Source organism: Chenopodium quinoa, unplaced genomic scaffold (genome assembly GCF_001683475.1).
Source record: "Chenopodium quinoa cultivar QQ74 unplaced genomic scaffold, ASM168347v1, whole genome shotgun sequence".
Taxonomy (NCBI): Eukaryota; Viridiplantae; Streptophyta; class Magnoliopsida; order Caryophyllales; family Amaranthaceae; genus Chenopodium; species Chenopodium quinoa.
Window position 1 is genome coordinate 4,198,976 of NW_018744537.1, and position 19,894 is coordinate 4,218,869.

At 32.9% G+C, this 19,894-nt stretch overlaps 1 protein-coding gene across 4 annotated transcripts; it reads right to left on the bottom strand.

Annotated features, from left to right (window-relative positions):
• Positions 1–643: 643 nt before the first annotated feature.
• Positions 644–11,850, bottom strand: LOC110698750 (coatomer subunit beta'-1). Of its 4 annotated transcripts, none has more exons than XR_002506788.1 (26): positions 11,621–11,849; positions 11,427–11,447; positions 11,243–11,304; positions 11,085–11,139; positions 9,764–9,800; positions 9,350–9,675; positions 9,132–9,263; positions 8,891–9,039; positions 8,121–8,189; positions 7,626–7,776; positions 7,457–7,522; positions 6,797–6,985; positions 6,353–6,493; positions 6,186–6,260; positions 5,888–6,064; positions 5,711–5,802; positions 5,497–5,613; positions 4,563–4,677; positions 4,398–4,469; positions 3,724–3,920; positions 3,542–3,635; positions 2,918–3,024; positions 2,569–2,749; positions 2,190–2,363; positions 1,690–1,758; positions 644–1,241 (listed from the first exon to the last, which is right to left on the bottom strand). XR_002506788.1 is itself a non-coding variant. In XM_021876269.1 (26 exons), exons 1-25 carry the CDS (start codon positions 11,621–11,623, stop codon positions 1,739–1,741), a joined length of 2,745 nt encoding a protein of 914 aa, XP_021731961.1. In that variant the 5' UTR covers positions 11,624–11,850; the 3' UTR covers positions 644–1,241; positions 1,690–1,738. The 4 variants fall into 4 exon arrangements, 2 of the variants coding, with proteins under 2 accessions (XP_021731961.1, XP_021731962.1); XR_002506789.1 differs by having other exon boundaries at positions 644–1,244; XM_021876269.1 differs by having other exon boundaries at positions 2,267–2,363; positions 11,621–11,850.
• Positions 11,851–19,894: the final 8,044 nt, after the last annotated feature.

Below are 19,894 nucleotides of genomic sequence, written 5' to 3' on the forward strand. Positions count from 1 at the left end.
CCTTCATCTTTTATTTTAACCATTAAATAATAACTCCACATTATTCCATTGCAATTAACCACTCATCCTTCAAAATAACCCCATTTCACCATCATCATCACCCCCATTACTCGGTTAATCTCTATTGTATAAGTGAAAGGGGCAAGAGTGAAAAGTTGATGTTCAAATTGTAGAACGCTGAAAATACCTTAACTTCACTTTAGGGTGAATTTTTTTTCTTTTTTTCTTTTTTTATTTTTTCTTTTTAAAAGACTTTGCCTGTATAGTTGTTTTTCCACCAGTCCTTTATCCCTTGACCTATGGTTACAATAATCATGAAAGCCACCACCAGAGCCACAGAGGACTAGTATTTTTTGGCAAGACTTCAACGTGAAATGGGGTTAGCAAAATGTTAAGGAACACGTTCTTTAGACTTGACTGAGCAAATGTGTTTTTTTTTTTTTACTATCTATAGTTTAATTTTTAATCAATTTAGATTATTAGCCTCATTAAGATCATTTGTGGGGGGAAAAAAAAATGGTCACCATTTTAATGTAGCAAAAGTTATTCCATCAAAAATTACACTTCATTTTTTTTTTTTCGCTTCATTTCACTGGAGCAAGGAAAGTATGGGTATAAATTAAAAGGCTTCATCGCTACAATATACCAGAATTAAATCTTTCAAGATTAACTAGTCTGTAGATATCAAAACAAAGCAGTCAAATACACAATGCTTATTACTTTACTCTCACAGGACATGGCTCTATTACACTCCTATTAGAGACATGCCTCTGCAAAATTTTCCTACTAAATATTTGCCGTAACGTGCAAACCAAATATATAAAATCAAATACACGATGCTTATTACTTTACTCTCACAGGACATGGCTCTATTACACTCCTATTAGAGACATGCCTCTGCAAAATTTTCCTACTAATTATTTGCCGTAACGTGCAAACCAAATATATAAAATCAAATCTTATGGGCTGATCACCCTGATCTAACAACCAAGACATACTATATAGGAGAAGGAAAAAAAAAAACTTTCTACATTCACATTAACAATTTGTATTATACTATCAAAGGAAGGTGAGGAGAAGGCCACAAAGAATATCCTATGAAAATGAACTATAAAACAGCAGAAACATTATTTAACTGTATCTAAAATGTGGCCCTCCGATGGAACTCTCAAGCGCTACAAAACAACCCTATAGCAACGGTGAACAATTCAGTCCCCTAACCTGCCATCCCGTTCAAAAACCTGCTACACAAACGGTCAAACGCAAATGTTATGATAGTAATCACAAATTTAGAAACTGCAATAAGATCAACACTGAACATTGTAGAACTAATATTAACAGGATGAACAAGCTCATGAGCATGCAAAAATAATAACAGCGAGGGAGGGAAAATCTGATCTTTCAGAAAAGCTCTGATTTCACATAACTACTCATTATCTAACTTGATTTCGGATCCAAAAGTAAGAACATTTGCTTATATATCACTGATTAATTGTTTCACTAATAAATAAAGTCATGTTGTTTCACTGACATTAAACTAAACCACAAAAAACAAGGCAATTGTGAAAGCACAAAAAAGGAGTAGGATTCTCATAATAAACTTGTGAAGATCAATAATTTGATCAACTCTGCATCGTAACACTACTACAAGAAACTTGAGAAATACTTTACTCAAGCATATTTTCATACCTTATGCAAGGGTGTCTACAAGCCAAAATCAACAGTTATACAAGGGACCTTATGGATGTTGAGTAAGCACTGCAAGATCAAGACAACAAGAATAAGTAACACCACCACAAACATAGAGAAAAACGAATATTTTTATATGTTGAACAAGTAGCACAAGTGAGTCAGTAACACTAGTGAGAAGAAGTGACCAAAACGTTCCAGTCAGAATGGAAGATAAACAACCAAGGCGCAATAGCCAACTATTTCTCATTGTCATCACCATGGCTTGCAGACAAGTAAATTTACAGAGTTGACAAAACATTTCCTAAACAAATCAAAACAATACCAGTGCACCTAGTTTCACAAGAGAGCAGTTATTAATTAACCAACAGTTGAAAACCAACAAGGTTCAATACCAAAATCGAAAAAAGTCATCATTCAAGAATGAGAAAGTTATAAGGGTATGGAAAGAAAGAGTTCAACAATTGGACTTCAGAAGAGGAAAAAAATCAATTAATCACCAGAGACAAAATTTGGATTTTCAACACTGGCCCAACCAATTGCCTTTAAGCTGATGGGGTTCCGTCATTATTCGTACCCCATTCTTCGGTTTCGTTACCGTTGACGAGCACAGCGCCATCATTAGAATCAGCATCTACAACAACACCCTCTTCTTGACTTTCATCTGCTCCATTCTGCCCAAAGAAAACACAATAGATAAGAACATAAGTTTTTCACAACATTGGCATCAAGAATTTAAAAAGACAAAGGGTATTAGAATGCTAACAGTTCATCAATCTAGAAAATATATGTTATATTCTCTAAAAAAAAAATCACTACATTCCAAACAGCATGATTTACGGCAAATAACACACACAACAAAAAAGATAATGTACTCACTTCATCTTCAAGAACCTCATCTTCATGCACCTCATCTTCATGAACCTCGTCTTCATGTACTGTGTCACCATTTTCAAGAGGTTGGTCTTCCTCTATCTGCATACTCTTAAAGGCTTCAACAAGATCAATTTTTGATTTCTCAGCATATTGCAAGTATTGCTCAGCAGGAGGATAACTGCCTCTGCATATATTAATAAAAAGTCAACCCAGGTTACTAAGTATGACAAAAAGAATATCATGATAAAAGTTCACCACATTCACATAGTACCAACCTAAAAAAAATCACCCATTATGCTAAAAAAAAAACACAAATTATGTTTAGGATGAGGGGACTCTTTAATTATTCTACCTTGTCTCGGCAACTTTAGACTCAACAGCAAGAGAAATTTGCCAATCCTCAAACAGATTAGGATACTCCTGAGGATCTGCCAATGATTCTGCAGCCTTTGAATTTACCTGTAGCAAAGGTCAGAACATTCTATGAGGTTAAAATGAAACAATTTTGACTTCTACTTACGCAATAAATAAATTGTTAATTTGATTTTTAGAAAGTCAATGAAGCCAATAACCATGCTTTACATGCAAAACGATATAAATACTGGAAAAATTTTGATTAAAGAAGCAACATTGATTAGACTTGAAACTTGCTGGAAACAGACCATTAATTAGACTTGAAACTTATCCATGTGTGAAACATACTTACATGACTCTATCAGAAGCTCACCACTTACATAAAAAGAAATGCACTGATGTATGAAACATACTTCAGATGCCCAGGCTGTCACACATCTTCAGATGATAAAGATGGGAAGCATGAACAGAAAGGCACATCACAACTGAACCCAGTTCTTGTTTAGTCCATTTCAATTTCGAAAAATAGAATATTTTTGTTTTTAAAAACCAAAAGATCTAAAGTCCACCAAAAACGAATAAAAGCCAGGTCATTCACAAATGCGATTGACAAGCAACTGACCTTGCTGAGATCCTTTCTCCATAAGGCAACAATTTCGGAAACTTTGCTGGGAAGATAAGAACGTGCCATCAAAGCAGCCTCAGGAATTCGGTTACTGCAAAATTAATCAAATTCGATGCATCAGTTAAGAGATAAAAAGACAGACACCTTAAACAAAAGCATTTCTCTGAAGCAGTATTAACCTGTCTATCAACAGCTGAAGACATTCTTCCAATTTACCCAACGTAAATAAGCAAAGGAAAGCAACATTGTTTTTGCCTTGTTCTTTAGCTAGGGTAGCAAGCTCTGAAATTCCCTCAGCATCTCCAATTGAAGAATAAAGAAGCAACATGCCACTGAAATCCTTTGCATGCTTCAAGCATTCTTCTGCCATTTCAAACTGCAATATAGTAGAAACAATGAGAATCCTAAAAAGAAATCTTCAAATTATAGATAAATTATCAATCAGTCATATGAACCTTAGGGCCAGATCAATTTAAGTTTGGGCCAATTTGTACACAGTTAAAGCCTAGGTCAATTTATTACAAGTAGGTTGCTTTTGCCTGGTCAGCCAAACATTACCACCCCGATATTCAAATTAATTCCCACAAGCCATACACACCCTGAGGAAAAATGATATACACAGTACGATAATAACCTAATTATATCCCTAGTTTCCTACTAGTGATGAATTGAGCAACAATCAAAGATTAATCCCACAAAGGCCAAGATGTAGACACAGCCTCAAAAGATGACAAGGTGGAACAATCTCTTAGCTACTCACGACAGAATTTCTCTGATAGTAGCAAAACTTTAACAAGAAACTCCATAATAAAGAATAATGAGATAAATATACAGGCATACAGCAATCAATCACCTTTCCAGTAGACATGGCCAATTCTCCCAACTGTTTCCACTTAGATTCACTCTGAACTTCTGTAGCAATCTCCTGCAGAGTGGAAATTAAAAAATTATAAAAAAAAAAAAAACAGCAATCTCATATTGGTAGCTTCAACTTTTTTGTACAACTACTACCACTTACCTTTGCAATTTCTAGTCTGCCGAGCTGTATGGCAAGATCAAACTTATAATCAGGGTCAGTAGCCACTTCAAGAGCCTCAGCAACCATTCCACGTGATTCAAGGAAGCGAGCCACACTGGAAATGTGATTTTACCAATGAATATCCAATATTAGTTTATAGATAGAAAAAAAAAATGGTGTGACATGAACAATATGTCAATATTCCTCAGGACAACAACGTTCATCAATTGTAAAAAGGCATTCACATCATACAAAAAAGTGGCAAAGAGAAAGATATAGCTCCTTCCATCACTTTTTAGTTTTACATTTGGAATCTTTTAGTGAGAGAAAAACGGTCAAAGTGTACAGATTAAAAAGTGATGGAGGGGGTATAAAACGGAGTAACCACAGCTATGTGAAGTAGCAGTCTAGTCCATCAAAATTTCAAAACAAAATACTATACGCTAGTCAGGTCAATACATAAATTCTAAGCATAAACGTCAACATCTCAACTAATAAATAGCACAAAGATTCATGCTATCCCCCCCCCTCCTCCCCCTTTCCTGTTTTAAAATATTTGCAAAGTTTTATATTACACTCTTGCAAATACAAAACTTAGACCACTAAAATTCATAACTACACAAGCATATATACTGGTATAATTTAACAACACATGAAGTTGATATTTTCAAAATAAATACCGAGGCCAATCCAATTTTATTTTTTTTAATATTACAGTTGTTTTATTCTGTCGCTATGTACTAGTATGTACCTCTATGTTTAAAGTAAAAAAAAAAAAAAAAAACAAAGAGGCACATACCAAAAAACAAAGTGGAAAAAAAAAAAAAAAAAAAAAAAAAAATCCTAGTATTTAATCCAAAGTCTAAACTTTTAACAGACTGAAAGATAAAGTATCTCTAAGCGAACTTTTTAGAATATTAAAAGTTAAACTGACCTATTATGGTGCTCCTTTGGAATTGTAGGTAAAAGTTCCTCGGCACGTTCAAAATCTCCACGCATCACAAGTGTCTTGTATTCAATCAAGCTAAGCAGTAAAGTGTAACCTATCACACTGCAAAACAAAAAGAGGAACAACAAAAGAAGAGCTTAGTAATATAGATCACAGCAAAAACCACTTTTATATTGAAGGCTGCACGATTGAAGCTCACTTGAATTCTTTATCAATAAGATACACCCGACTCTGACTAGCAAGATAGCCCATCAGGTACATTGGACGGTCCAAGTGAAACATTGTGGTTACCTGAAGACAAAACATAATTTCTCAGGTAAATCTAGACCATTCTATGCAAAGAAAGAATATCCACAAAAAGTTTAAATGGATATACCTCACCACCAACACAATAATTCAGCCTCCAGGAGGAATTATTGTATATGAAACAATCTCCAACCCAAATTCCTGTTCTCACACGTTCATTTGTTTCATGGAGAAGCTCAAATGCATCCTCCACACCCTGGTCATCTATCGGCTTTCCACTATCCACATAGGATGACACAGCATCGCGCTGTAATTATCATAAGCCACAACAGTCATCACCCAGAAGCTCATGAGCATTTGAATAATAGTGGCAAGGAAGAAAAGAAGAACTGATTGAGAAGGGTGCAGAAAGGGGAAGCAATTCTCACATTGTATTTAAGGATGTAGAAAGATGTGTCACTAGCAATAGCCACCAAGTCACCACTATCAGCCCAGTATAGATTCTGCAATGATCAATTAAAGAATGCATACATTGTAAATGCAGCCACATGCGACAGCTTAAAACTACAAGGTAAACTATAAATATAACACTTACTTTAACATTGACATCAATCCTACGGATAAATCTGCATTCAACCCAGTCATAGAAACATATGAAATCATTAGAGCACATGGCCAACAAAGTTCCACCGTATATTCTCTCTGCGGAAAAAGTAGGTCTGATACTCTTCTTTTCCTGTAAGCAACCATAAACAACTCAGCAACGAAAAACACCTCATTGTTATAACACCAACAAAACTAGATTCTTACATTAGAAAAGAAAACAATAAGCAAACAATTCTCATATAATTCATCTAAACTCTTTAATATTATAACAATAGAAACAAGAACCTTTCAAACAGCAATTCAAACCTCCCAAGCTCATTGCAAAAATAAGCAGATACCATGCAGAATAACTCACACTTGCCCCAAAGATACACACAAAATGCCCAACAGAAACGGAACACAGAAAATTTTATAGGAAATATAAAGTAAGAACCTGGAAATTTTTGCTGAAAATCTTGATCTTAGAAGTGCTTTCTCTGACAGCATATTCTCCTTCAGATGACCAAACAAACTCCAAAGCTGAACCAAACGACCTATTCCTCCAAGCAACAGCAGTGTAAATGATGTACTCTCCATCCCCACAAACCACGACAAACCTCCCATTTGGGTTGTGCTTTAAAAACTGGAGAAACAAAAAAAACAATACATAAGAATAATGTCCATTTATTCAGAACGGCAAACCACTAGGTGCTTAAAACAAGCAATATGTTGATAAACCCACTAGAAAACACAGAAATTCAGTTTAAAATTAACTAAAAAAAATTCCTTGAAATACTAATGTTGATTTCATTTTCTGAAAAAAAACACCATAGCAACTACATCTGACCAGGAACGAAATTAATCCAGACATAATATAGACCGATTGGAAACCACCGAAAGGTTCAGGAACTCACTTTAAAGCTTTCAGCATTCAATTAACTACTAAAATAAACTGTACTAAACAGAAAGGAGCAGAAACAACCTGCAACTCCTCACACAAAAAAAGAAAAAGCCAAAAGGTAGCATCACCGTCTTTAATACACAAGAAATATTCATTTAGCTTTGATGTAATCTTTAGTTCAAGTCATGCTACTTGGCAACATGAATGCCTCACCTGTGGGTAAAGATCACAAGATCCCAACTCCTTCACAGCCAATGGCAACCTTTCACCATCAGTCACCTAACACAAGGAGACATCAGAGATCAAAAACCATGAAAGTAACCAAATTAAAAAATCATCTTCGTTGACAATAGAGTGCAAAAACATGCTATCAGATTCAAACCTCATAGCCAGCACCAACACGCCTGATATCAACAGTTTGAATCTCATTATGCTTAGCCCATATAATTTTTCCACTATTATCCATGCTAGCAACAGGTATTTCACGACCCATTTTCACCATGATGGTTCCTTCATCATATCCGATCACAACACTGAATGAAATTTAAAATAAATAAGGTCAGGCCATATCTACAACAAACTCTGCCAAAAATAAACTAATTAACATAGCTCAGAACAATGACTATGATATCAAGCCTTTATACCACACTTTCTTCCAACCAGAGATAAATAAAGACAAACCAAATAACCAATTACATTGAAAGAATAACACAGAGACAAAAAGAAGTCTAATTACAAGTTATGCAAACAAACGAAGCACACGACCTCAGATTGATTGAGCTTTGCTGCCCAAAAATACGTTCAGTAAACCTACAATTAAGGTTGTTTTCGAATTGCTAGGTAATTCCCAAAGAAGCACTATAGAATTAAAACTTACCGACGGGAGCTCTTCATGTATCCAATAGCCCAAACTCTTTCAAGACCATAGTTGAGAGTATTCTCAAGCCTGCAAATAAAACTCAAGGAATCAGGGACTGAAGTTCAACTTTCATAAAATACATTCTTCAAATCAAAAACTGACATATAAACTTTGATAAATAAACTAAATATCTGAAAAGATAACTTATGTTAAAAAGCAAAAATCCATATAATTCTTAAAAAAACAGGTTTTCAACAAATAAGTGGTCGAAAACATTTTCCTCAAAAAAAAAAAAAAAAATTGGTCGAAAACATTGTCTCTTAGGTCCTTGCAATATAATGTTCTGATTCTTCTACCAGTTAAACAAATGAAAGGACCTATGCATCATCGTAATCCAATATACCAACTCCAAATGAAACACAATGCCGTAGTAAATTACATTTGCTCCACTTATGGGACTCAAAGACTGGAAAGAAGGAGGTCAGAATGAAGTTTTAAAGAATGCATTTGATTGATGCAGAAACAAACTACTCCTTCCCCCCACCCTCCCGATATATACTCACTCCTAAATTATTTTTTTAAAATGTTCCATAATAACTTTTGCACTATTCACATGTATTACTTTGAAATGTTATGACGTAAATACTATTGTATTTGTCTCGTTGAATTGTTATAATATATCACCTTATTAAATTTTCTGAAACATATATAACAAAATATGGGCAAACTTGAGAACTGGGAGAACAATTAAAAAAGAGGGAGTAATTTAAAATCAAAAGGCAACACACCTGTATGTTGTTGAATGCCATATGCGAACTGTTCCATCCTCAGAACCAGTGATGATTATAGGAAGTTCGGGATGAAAACAGACAGCAGAAACGTTGTGCGTGTGCCCTTCCAAAGTCTGGACACAGCTCTTTGTCTGATAGTCCCAGACCTGTATGCAAATGACTCGCATATAGGTTAAATTGCAATAATCAAGCATTAGCAATTAACAAAACATGATGAGGCCTCAGCAATATGTCAAACCTTCGCCGTGTGATCATCAGAACCAGTAATCAGGTATGGTTTGTCACCACCAGTAAAGTAGTCAACACAATTCACCCCTTTAACATGGGCATCCAAAGTAAAATTTGGATCCTGTGAGCCAAGATTCCAGATCTGAAAAATACATCAACACGATTCCTACTTTAAAAAATATTCGAAGAGATAGTACATAAAATATTGAAATGTATTCAAACACATACCTTTATCGTGCGATCAAGGGATGCACTAGCAAAGGTGTTAGTATCTTTGGGGTTAAAAGTGACTTGCATCACATAGTGGGAATGCCCTTCAAATATCTGAGTGCAATTCCAACCCTTATCCCAATCCCAAAGCTTAATGAGCATATCATCAGATGATGATAGCACATAAGGGAGAGTGGGATGCACAGCTACACACCTAATATAATCTGTATGAGCCTCAAATACTTTAACTTTATCCATAGTATTGTAGTTGTAGACACGTATAAACATGTCGTCTGCTCCAGCAACAACCCATTGCTTCCGTGAAATAAACTTTGCTGACCGAACTGCAAACAGTTAAAGAAACAAAATTAATCAATCAGCGAAAAATGGCACAGAGCATGTAAGTTCCAACATTATGTGCAAATTATATACCTGGTAGCTCAGATACTTCGAAAGACTTTGCCATGGTCTATTAGACAAAGAAATTGTGCCAATGTTAGTAATATTAAATTATAAGAATTTCAATAGTCTCCAGAACTTTCTAAATATTAACATCTTGGTGACAACCCACTTAGGCACACAATAAATGTCTAGGTACAAATGACAGGACAAAGTAGTATCACAACTCCAAATACATTTAAACAGTCCTAACTCACAACAGAGGTAAAACAAGTGTGCCATATAATAATCCACACATAAACAAAATGATAGAGCTGTTATGCAGATAAGCCCCTAGCACTTAAAGATGTATATAAAAGAGTCCAATAATATGTTTCCAACTTTGTTTCCATTTAACCTTTAGGTGTTACAACAGAGAGACAATAAGCATAGATACTCACCTAGGAGGGTGAAATACATGGAAAGGCTGCAGATTATAAGGGAAGCTGGAGTGAAAGACCCAAAACATTTGGAAAATGCACCAATTTCTGTGTTTTCTAGCTTAAAAAGAATTTTACGGCCATCTGACTTCTCCTCCTGGCAACAACTCCTTATTCTGAGCTTATCTAACCCTTCACATACATATTATAATTTCTACAGGCGCAACGAGATGAAGACACAGCATTAAACTCCAAACACCAGATAGTATGCCAGCTTAGACGGGGAAAAAAAAAATCAGAAAAAAGACCTAGAATTCAACCTTTCCAATGGTTTACAGTGCTTCACATAAGAACTGGTTATGTATCAAGAAGCACCAAACTTTCAAACTACACACAGACAAACATGTCCCACCTATTGTTCAGAAATCAATGTCTTATCTCGGTTTAATCTATGACAGCTCAGCTCAACCTATTCACATGGAAGGCTGAATGGCACAGCAGTAAGTTAAATCAACAGCAATGGTAGTCATTCCAGCCTTCACCAAATATCCCCTCAGAGTTCTATTCAAACTAATACAAGACCAAAACAACTATGTTCGACATGTTCAGTTATTGGATTCCAGAGGATAAGTAGCATTAAAGCTTCCAAACCACTTCAGACATACAATCACTACACTCGTCAAGGCAAAAAGGTCCAAGACCCACATAATCGCCTACCACACTCAAGACATTTTGTACAACGATCTCTCGAACATTCGGGCTTCTAATCACACATTAACCATCTCAAAATTAAACATTGTAATAAAACAATTGATCATTAAACAATGATCAATCGTACATAGTACATTAATGCCGCATGATCAAACATTACATAAAGTCAATTAAGTTAATACAGGAAATCAATCAAAGAGCTTCCATTACTATTATGATCATACCTGTGACTGGTAGTTCCAGATAACAACAGTTCCAGAATAGAGACTCGCTAAAATCCTGCAACACAATAACAAATTATACGACATTGTAATCATTCTAACTCGCAACGTAATCGTAATCATAATGTAGCTTAAAAATGAAGGATAGAGAAGAAAATCACCATGGTTCGGTTGGATGTAGATCCACAGACTTCACTCGCTCTGATCTTTGCGCGAGTTTCCTCTGATCCAATCAAATCAAACATCAACAAATTGAACAACAATGCACGAATTCAAATCAAATCAAACAAACAAAAGATCTCAGAAATTTAGAAACAAATACAAAAACCTAATCGATCGAATTACCTTGATATTGAGTCGGAGAGGCTGTCGATTGAACAAAACACAAAAACAACAAAAATTCCATCAGATCTCAACCAAATTCAACAAAAAATAAGAAACAAAAACACAAAATTATGACGAAAATTGAAGGAAAAGAGATCAAATCAAATCAGATCTGAAAATCGTGAGAAATGTAGTGAAATTGAGAGAAAACGCACCATATTTAGGGTAAATTAAATCTGCCGACAATTGAGTGTAGATTAGCGATGAGATTGAAATTGAGAGATGGAAAAATTGCAGAAGAAGAGAGAGAGAGAGAGATATCAGGTGAGCGGAGCTTCAATGGCGCCGAAGTGAAGTGAGGGAAGAGAGAGATAAAAGAGAGAGGGGGTAAGTTAGCGTTTCGGAGAATAGTTTTTCGGGGAGACTCAAATGTGGCTTCATATATTATTGTTTATTCGTAATTTAAACGTAGTATTTTGTATGCTTCTTAATTAAGATTTGTAATTAAGATTCAAGTATTGAAGTATATATACATAAACAATGACATCATTTCAACCAATGAAAGAAATTTACATTGGTAGAAATTTTAAATGCATGTTAAAATTACTTATATATGTGTGGATTGGAGCACATCATTTCATCCAACGAAGAAATTCACTTTTTATTTTAGAATTTAAAAAATCAATTGCCACATAAGTAAAATTAATGAATGAGATTTGAAAGTTTATTGTAAGAGTCGCATGATTGTTTGATTTTTTTTTCACATTAAAAATTTTATTATCCTACTATCTGGCAAATGAGATAACATAAATAATAAAGGTGCGAATAAGTTTAGCTTACATAAAATATGTGTATGTTCAAGGCCAATAAGTTTAGATGAAGAAACGCTACTTGCATTTACAGTAATGATCGGGAAAAAAACTCCCAACATTTTTTAGAACGACTTGCTACCATCCTACTATACAAGTCTACGACTAACATCTGTGATATGTTTTCGTGATATTACCAAGCTTTTTTCCATTCCGTTGCTAAAATGATATCTAGTATATGTTTTTTTAATGGTTTTATGGAATTAAGGATTGTTTTGCTTACCGATGAAATTAAGAGCTATATGAGGTTTTGTTAGATAAGTTTTTCATTTCAAAATCATACATTATTGTTATTCAAGACTTGTAGTGTCATTTTTTAGTTCTTTTTCAAATGAACTGTTCATGTGTGGAAAGGAAGCTTGTGCATTCCAATGGTGCACCACAGGTAAATTTGTGTGAGAACGCTTTTAATAATTTATATATAGATATAGAGTTAAAGATATGCTCTGTAACCCGTAAAAAAAAAAAAAGATATGCTCTGTCAAAAAAAAAAAAAGCTATACTAGCACATAGAAACTCTCGCATCTCCTCTCCTCTTCTCTACTCCTCACTTCTAAGATTTCTCCATATTCTTGGCCGTTTAAGCCAAAAATAGTGTAATTTCTTCAGAAATTAGACTTATTTCGACCCTTTTCCCTTAATTATCTTTAGTTTTGCAAATTAGTTTTTAATAAATCTACACGAGTAGTGTAGATATTCGTCCGTCTCCCTATGGTGGAGTCGTTAGTTTTTGTTAATTTTGTTATTTATTTTTGTTTAGGTTTTTTTTTGTGTTAGGGTTTATTAAAAAGTAATCAATCTTTTGCCTATTATCAGTTCGTTAGTAAAGAGTTGTCCGGGATTGCAACGGTTGTCAAATCTTCAAAGGCGTTCAAGTGAATTAGATAAAAATCATCCATACGGCTACAATAAATCGTCAGACCGTCTCTCCGAAAAGGTTGTATATTCCAGCGATGTGTGCGAGGGATGTACCATAGTGAAAGATCTATTCAACGATAGTAGTTTTGATAAAGGAAACCCTTATTTGATTCAATTTTATGTATTTATTGATTTAGATTTCATTTGTAGATGTTGTATGGCTTTTGATTAATGAATTGAATTGTTTAAAAAAAAAGAGCAGTGCTAACTCACAAATTGTATTGTTTCAGATGAAGTTTTTATTAAGGCGATTGTTGATCAAATTTGTGATGTATTTAATTTTAAGGTGTTTATATATCTACTTGTGCTAGAATTATTGATTTCTTAAGAATTATATGTAAGTGCCATTTGACTATATTTTATTAATAAATGAAATCCCTTTTCTTCTTGAAAAAAAATGATAAAGATATGTTGTTGATTTGAAAAGATTATACTTCGTATTAAGTAATACGAGTAGTTTTAGAAATAAAATCTCGTATACTTAATACTTCTCTACAAAGGTTTTTAGTTTTGACAAATTATTTCTCATTCGAAACTAAATTATTTGATACGAGTAACATTCTTTTGATTACTTTTTACAACCGGTAAAAAAGTCACCAAATATTTTAAATTACAACCAAAATCCGATTTTCAACCACTTTCACTGGAATATTTGTGTTTTCAATAACTCTTGTGTAAGACGGACTTACGTTAATTTTATTGTAAGATGGTTAATGCAAGTGTAACTTTAACAATATTTATGGTAACTTTAATCCTTGTAAGGATGATTTTATTAACTTGTAATGAACTTGATTATTGTAATTTAATGTGTGATTCTAATGGATACGTTTTATGAAGGCTAATTTGATTAATCTAATACACTATAAGTGTTTTTTAAGAATTAAAATTATGTTAGGAAAATGATAACTTTTGTATATATAAGGGTAACTTTAAATATTTTTAGGGTACGTTTAACCCGTTTTACAATAAGTTAATGAAAATCCGCCTTAATCAAGAATTTGTGTTTTAAACTAGGGCGACCTCTTATTTTTGGGTATTTAACAAATTGAAAGTATTTTTGCTAATTTATCTATCTATCTATATATATCTATCTATCTATATATATATATATATATATATATATACATATATATATATATATATATATATATATATATATATATATATATACACACTAAAACAAAGGACGCTCAACTGAAAACTTGACACATGTCGCTCTTACAATAAAAAAAAATTCCCGCCTAATTACAGAATACTAAATGTGGTAATTCTAAAGTTTATTGCAATATAGTAATATGCAATCTAGAAGAATCTTTTTAGTTACTAATAATCACTAATCGATGTCATTAAATTGATAGTAAATAATATAAAAAAGGTTATCTTATATAACTAAATATGGTAGTATAAACAACACAAATATTTTATATCATATAAAATGATATTACAGATTTTAGTTTACAAGCATTTGAGCTATATATAAATTATAAAGATTCCGAATAGTGATCTTATTAAATTAATAGTAAATAATGCATATGCTATCATATATAATGTATACAAGTATTATTGTGTTACATTCCAATCATTTAAAAGCAAGTGTCTATGCATAACGATCTTCATGATTTCCTATCAACAAAATATACTTACTACATATATATTATAATTCTTACATACTAATTACATTATAATAGTGTATATATACTCATACTACAAATAACTCATAATATTCAATAATAAAAAAAAATAGAATCAAGTGGCAAAAGGAAACTAATTGTTCTATTTATTAAAAGTCTAATATTGTTGTTTTGCTATAAAAAATAAAAATAAAAATAAAAAATAAAAAAATAAAATAATAATAATAATAATAATAATAATAATAATAAATTGTACGATGCACCCGGGTTTATGTAACAAATTTCACAAAATCACAGGCAGAATTTAGTTTGAGATTAATTGCTAACATAATTAATAAAATAATAAATCATTAAAGTATTATTTCCTCTTTTTTTTTTCCACTTAGGTGGTAGCCTTTTTTCAACGCAGAACTTTAGCCGTTAATATTGTTAGTTGTGTTATTACTTGTATTAAAAATCATAGAGAGTTGTTGTTATATTTCAAAACTATACTATGCCATTACTATTAATACTACTTCTCGTTCTTATTGTTTGCAACAAATGGGTATTGTTTGTAAGATTTAAAATATTCTTGTATTGCAAATAATAAGATATAAAGGTAGTATATAAAATTTTGCTTGGGGAAACTTAATAAAAATACTTAATACGAGTTATGAATAACTGATAGAACAATGTCTACTACAAGAGGGGGGGTGAATTGTAGACTTAAAATTTTTTGCGGAATTAAACTAACTATTAAGAGAGAAGACACTCGGGATAGGCAATGAATTATTTCACTATGTAAAGATGAATTACAAACGTAAATATTCTGCCTAGACTTAAGTTCCGTGAGGAACTCAAGTTACCCAACTACGATCCCTCAATCGCAGTTTCACACTCTATGTGATTCGACTCTGAATCACTTGTACAATGTGATGAACTCTCTCAAGCCTCACACTTACAACTCTCACAAACCCCAATCCCAATTACAAAGTAATTACAAGGATTTCCCTAATGTACTTAAGAGACTCTAAGGATGGAAGGAACTCAGCTTTAAAACACTTAGAAACTTTTTACGCTCAGAAAATTGAAGTTGTTTTTCCACACTTTAAAACAGCAACGTTGATAGCTTTTTATAGGGAGATTGGTTAAGTCTCAACCATGTTCCCACTTCCCCCTCAATCCCACGTTCACCTGGGAAGTTAGGATGTATGTTGAGGAAATTGAGAAACATGGTTTCACTGACTTGTCTCCCAAGTTCAACGTGATACCTTAATTTAAGCAAACTGAATTTTTACCAAGTCAAAATCAGTTTAAAAGAATATTTATTAAAAAGATAAATATTTATTTATTAAAAAGATATTTAAACAATTAATTAAATTAAAATAAACTTATCTTTTAAATTAAAGAATTATTTAGATTTTATTTATTTGTAAAACAAAACTTTTCAAATTGATTTTATCTTTTCCTTAAATCAAGGACTTTGAAAACCGTTTTAAATATCTCGTAAAAATCGTTTCTAAGTCATACGTCGAGTTCCTTCAGGAACTTCGAGGTTCTTATTAGTTCCTTCCACCACTTTTGCTTCTCAAGTACGTACAATAATATACTAAGTATTTAGAGCTTGTGAGGATATATTGAAAGCTTGCAAATAACGTCAAGTCTTTCAAACTCTTTTGTTCCTACTCCGGAACATTTAGGTTTGTACCTGAATCTTCTGTTCAACCAAGACTTACACACGTCATTAGTCAGAGTTTGTTTTATGTATGTCAATCATCAAAATATTAAGGTAATCAATTCAACAATAACATTATGCATATTTCTAAGAGAAATAAAATTTTTAACTCGCTTTATGAAAACTATATGCAAGCACAATTAGAAGCATGAATATGGTAATTTTTTTGAATAAGTAGGGTAGAGGTGGCTTGATGCAGGTGGTTTGTCATGTTTTGATTATTGGAAAGTATAGCATGTATTCTGAAATGAATGAAGTATATTTATGCATTGAAAATGATTAAAAAGTTTATTTATTATTCAATTTACAATATTCTAATGTCATTATATTTATTATTGTATGATTAATTTAGACATATCAATGAGGCAAATTTGTAGAATAATTGTCTCATATTTGTCATATCTAAACGGAAAGAAAAAAAGTTAAATTAGAAGGATGATGGGATAAAATAAGAGAAAAATATACTATATTCAACAAAATTAGACTCCTAGCTTGTATTGTTAATGTCATTACTATAAATAATTTTGAGAAAAAAAACTAATATTATGGTTTAAAAGCCGTACATCGCACGGGTGTTATGCTAGTTTAAACTAATTTATACAAATTGTGTTCTATGGTATTTTCATATCAGGATAATTTAATTGGGCCTTTAGGTTGGGCCCGAGTAGTGTGGCCTAAAGGAGTTTGGGTACCTTATGAGCGCGTTTTAGCGGAATTTAGGCACACAAGTTTATAAGAGATTCAGTTGTATCATCTTATCATCATCCAACATGCTTTGGGCCGTTGGATTAGATCCTTGTACAAATCAATGGTAGATTTTTATGTGTGTGACGCCTTCTTGTTGAATGTTGACTATTATGTGCCACCCGTAAATCTTGCTCTTTGATTAAATTTAGAAGACATTTGAATCTATCATTGTGTGTTATATAAGAAAGTGTAAGTCTTAATATTGATTGGATTAGAAACTCGTATAACACCCTGGGTAGCATGAACTAGTAACAATCAAATTCGAATAGGGGTAGTAAGTAATTGTACGATTTTAATCCTTATCGTTTTTTGTACTTCGTTTGTGTGAAGACATACCGCCACTAGTACATAATTGACCTTAAGTAACACCCAAAAAGTGTTATATAAAGTGGTAAAAGTGTTATTATAGGTAATAGGTAACACTTTAGTGGGTGATACATCCATGTTACCTAAGGTCTTATGTATCACTTTGGGTCGTATGGTAACATTTTTAAAAGTGTTACTTTAAACCCTCTTATGTAACACTTTTTTATATTATTAGTATCATTTTTAAAGTGTTACTATTTATATCTTATGTAACAGTTACTTATCTTTGGTAACATTTTCAATCATATAGCAACGCTTTATCCGACATTGTGTATCACTTTTGTAAACTAATGTAACACCTTGTTTATTTTTAGGTAGCATTTTTCAATCATCTTTTGACACATAGTAACACTTTCACTCGACATTATGTATTACTTTTTGAAAGCTAATGTAACACCTTATTAATTAATAGGTTATTATTACAACTACTACAAAAAAAAAAAAAAAATTCCAAGAAACACCAATGATTTGAATTGATAAAATTTCATAGTTTCTTACAAAAAAATCCAATCAACACCAATTTTTTTTTTTGTTTGGCTAAGTAATCTAATAAATAAAACAAAAAGAAAGTCACGAACTTCGGTCTTTAGACTAGACCGCTAGCAGTAACAAAAGATTGCAGTAGCTAGCAGTAACAAAAGATTGCAGCAGACAGCAGTGAAAGCAACGCGCATCAGCAGACCAGACCAGCAACTAACAATAGCAGTAGACAGCAATGAAAGCAGTGCGCAACACTAAGAGCAACAGACATCCAATAGGCTCCAACTGAAGGAAGCCTTCGTAATCTCACACAATCAAAAGTACTTCCTTGATGGCACTCATCCAGTAGGTTGTACCTGTAGGTCACACAAACTCCAGAAAAGACATAAATAAAACTACTGTCTGTGCCAAATTCTTCTAGGCTATATCATCATCATCACAATATGCCAAATGCATAAACCTTTGTTGTGTAGAATTATGCATGTCATAGGACCTCTACTAGCCACTTTCATTGATTAGGATACGGGTTTAAGAGCTTAATACTTTAGTTAGGCAGACAATTATGATCCCACCTGACTGCAGATTCAAGTACTTGAGCACCTGAGTAGAGAAAGAGCACCCGATCACCTGACTTCACATAAAACAAAGTCTAAATTATTGATTTCTTCCATAATCTTAGTAGAAAGGGTATTGCAGGCATTAAGTTTGGTAATCATAGGATTCAAAACTACGACATACAGACCAACCACCATAAGATTCCAAGAAATTAATTTTTTGTTTCCACGAATTTAAGTAGAAAAAGAAAAAATGAGAGAGTCAGGAACAAAGAAAGAGCACCTGACTGACTGCAAATTCAAATACCTAAGCACAGAAAGAGCAAAAGAGCACCTAAGTGACTGCAAATTCAAATACCTAAGCACATAAAGAGCACATGACTGCACATAAACGCAGTCTAGATTATTTTCTAATACATTCTTAGTAAAAGGGTATTACAACAGTAAACTAAATGTAATTTGGGTCCTGATGAAATTAAGAATGGCCCTCTGAATATTCAACAGCTCATAGGTATTCAACTGACCTCAAATAAATTCAACCTGCAAAATAGAGTCAGAGCTTCTCTGTTACACAACACTAAATCACTAACTTACAAAAATCACACCACAAGCTTCTCTGTTGCACAACCAATAACCAGCTTAGCCACATTCATTTCAAAAAATCAAACATGTAAGCAGAAAATTATTAACAGTACGAGACATCATCACTTTAGACAGTACCGAATTTAAATGCATGTAAGCAGAAAATTCTTGAAGGTGTTACTTTCATTCATAACAGTAAAAAGCAGAAATTAAAGAGGGGAGGGGGGCGACTAATCAAGCATGCAAAGTATATTGTAAATAACAGTAAAAATTTTGTGAAAAGTTGAATAGGGATCATACTCAAAACACAACGGGAAGTAACGTAGGTGGCACCCAGTACATATCATATTTTTCACCATGAAACTAGACCCAAAATTATTTCCTAGACCTTCCATATATTTCTCAAGACTAGGATAATTGAAGGGTAAAGCTATAAATTTAGCAATTTTCATGCAAGTATATTGTTAATAATCGATTAAGATCACCAAATCATCACCCATATCAACTAAAAAATTCATCATGCAATGTATGTGTAAAAAATAGAACAAACAAGGAAACTCTATAATCACACTCATGTAACAACAAGTACGGATAAGTTACTTTCCCAACTCCAACTTCCACTATAATA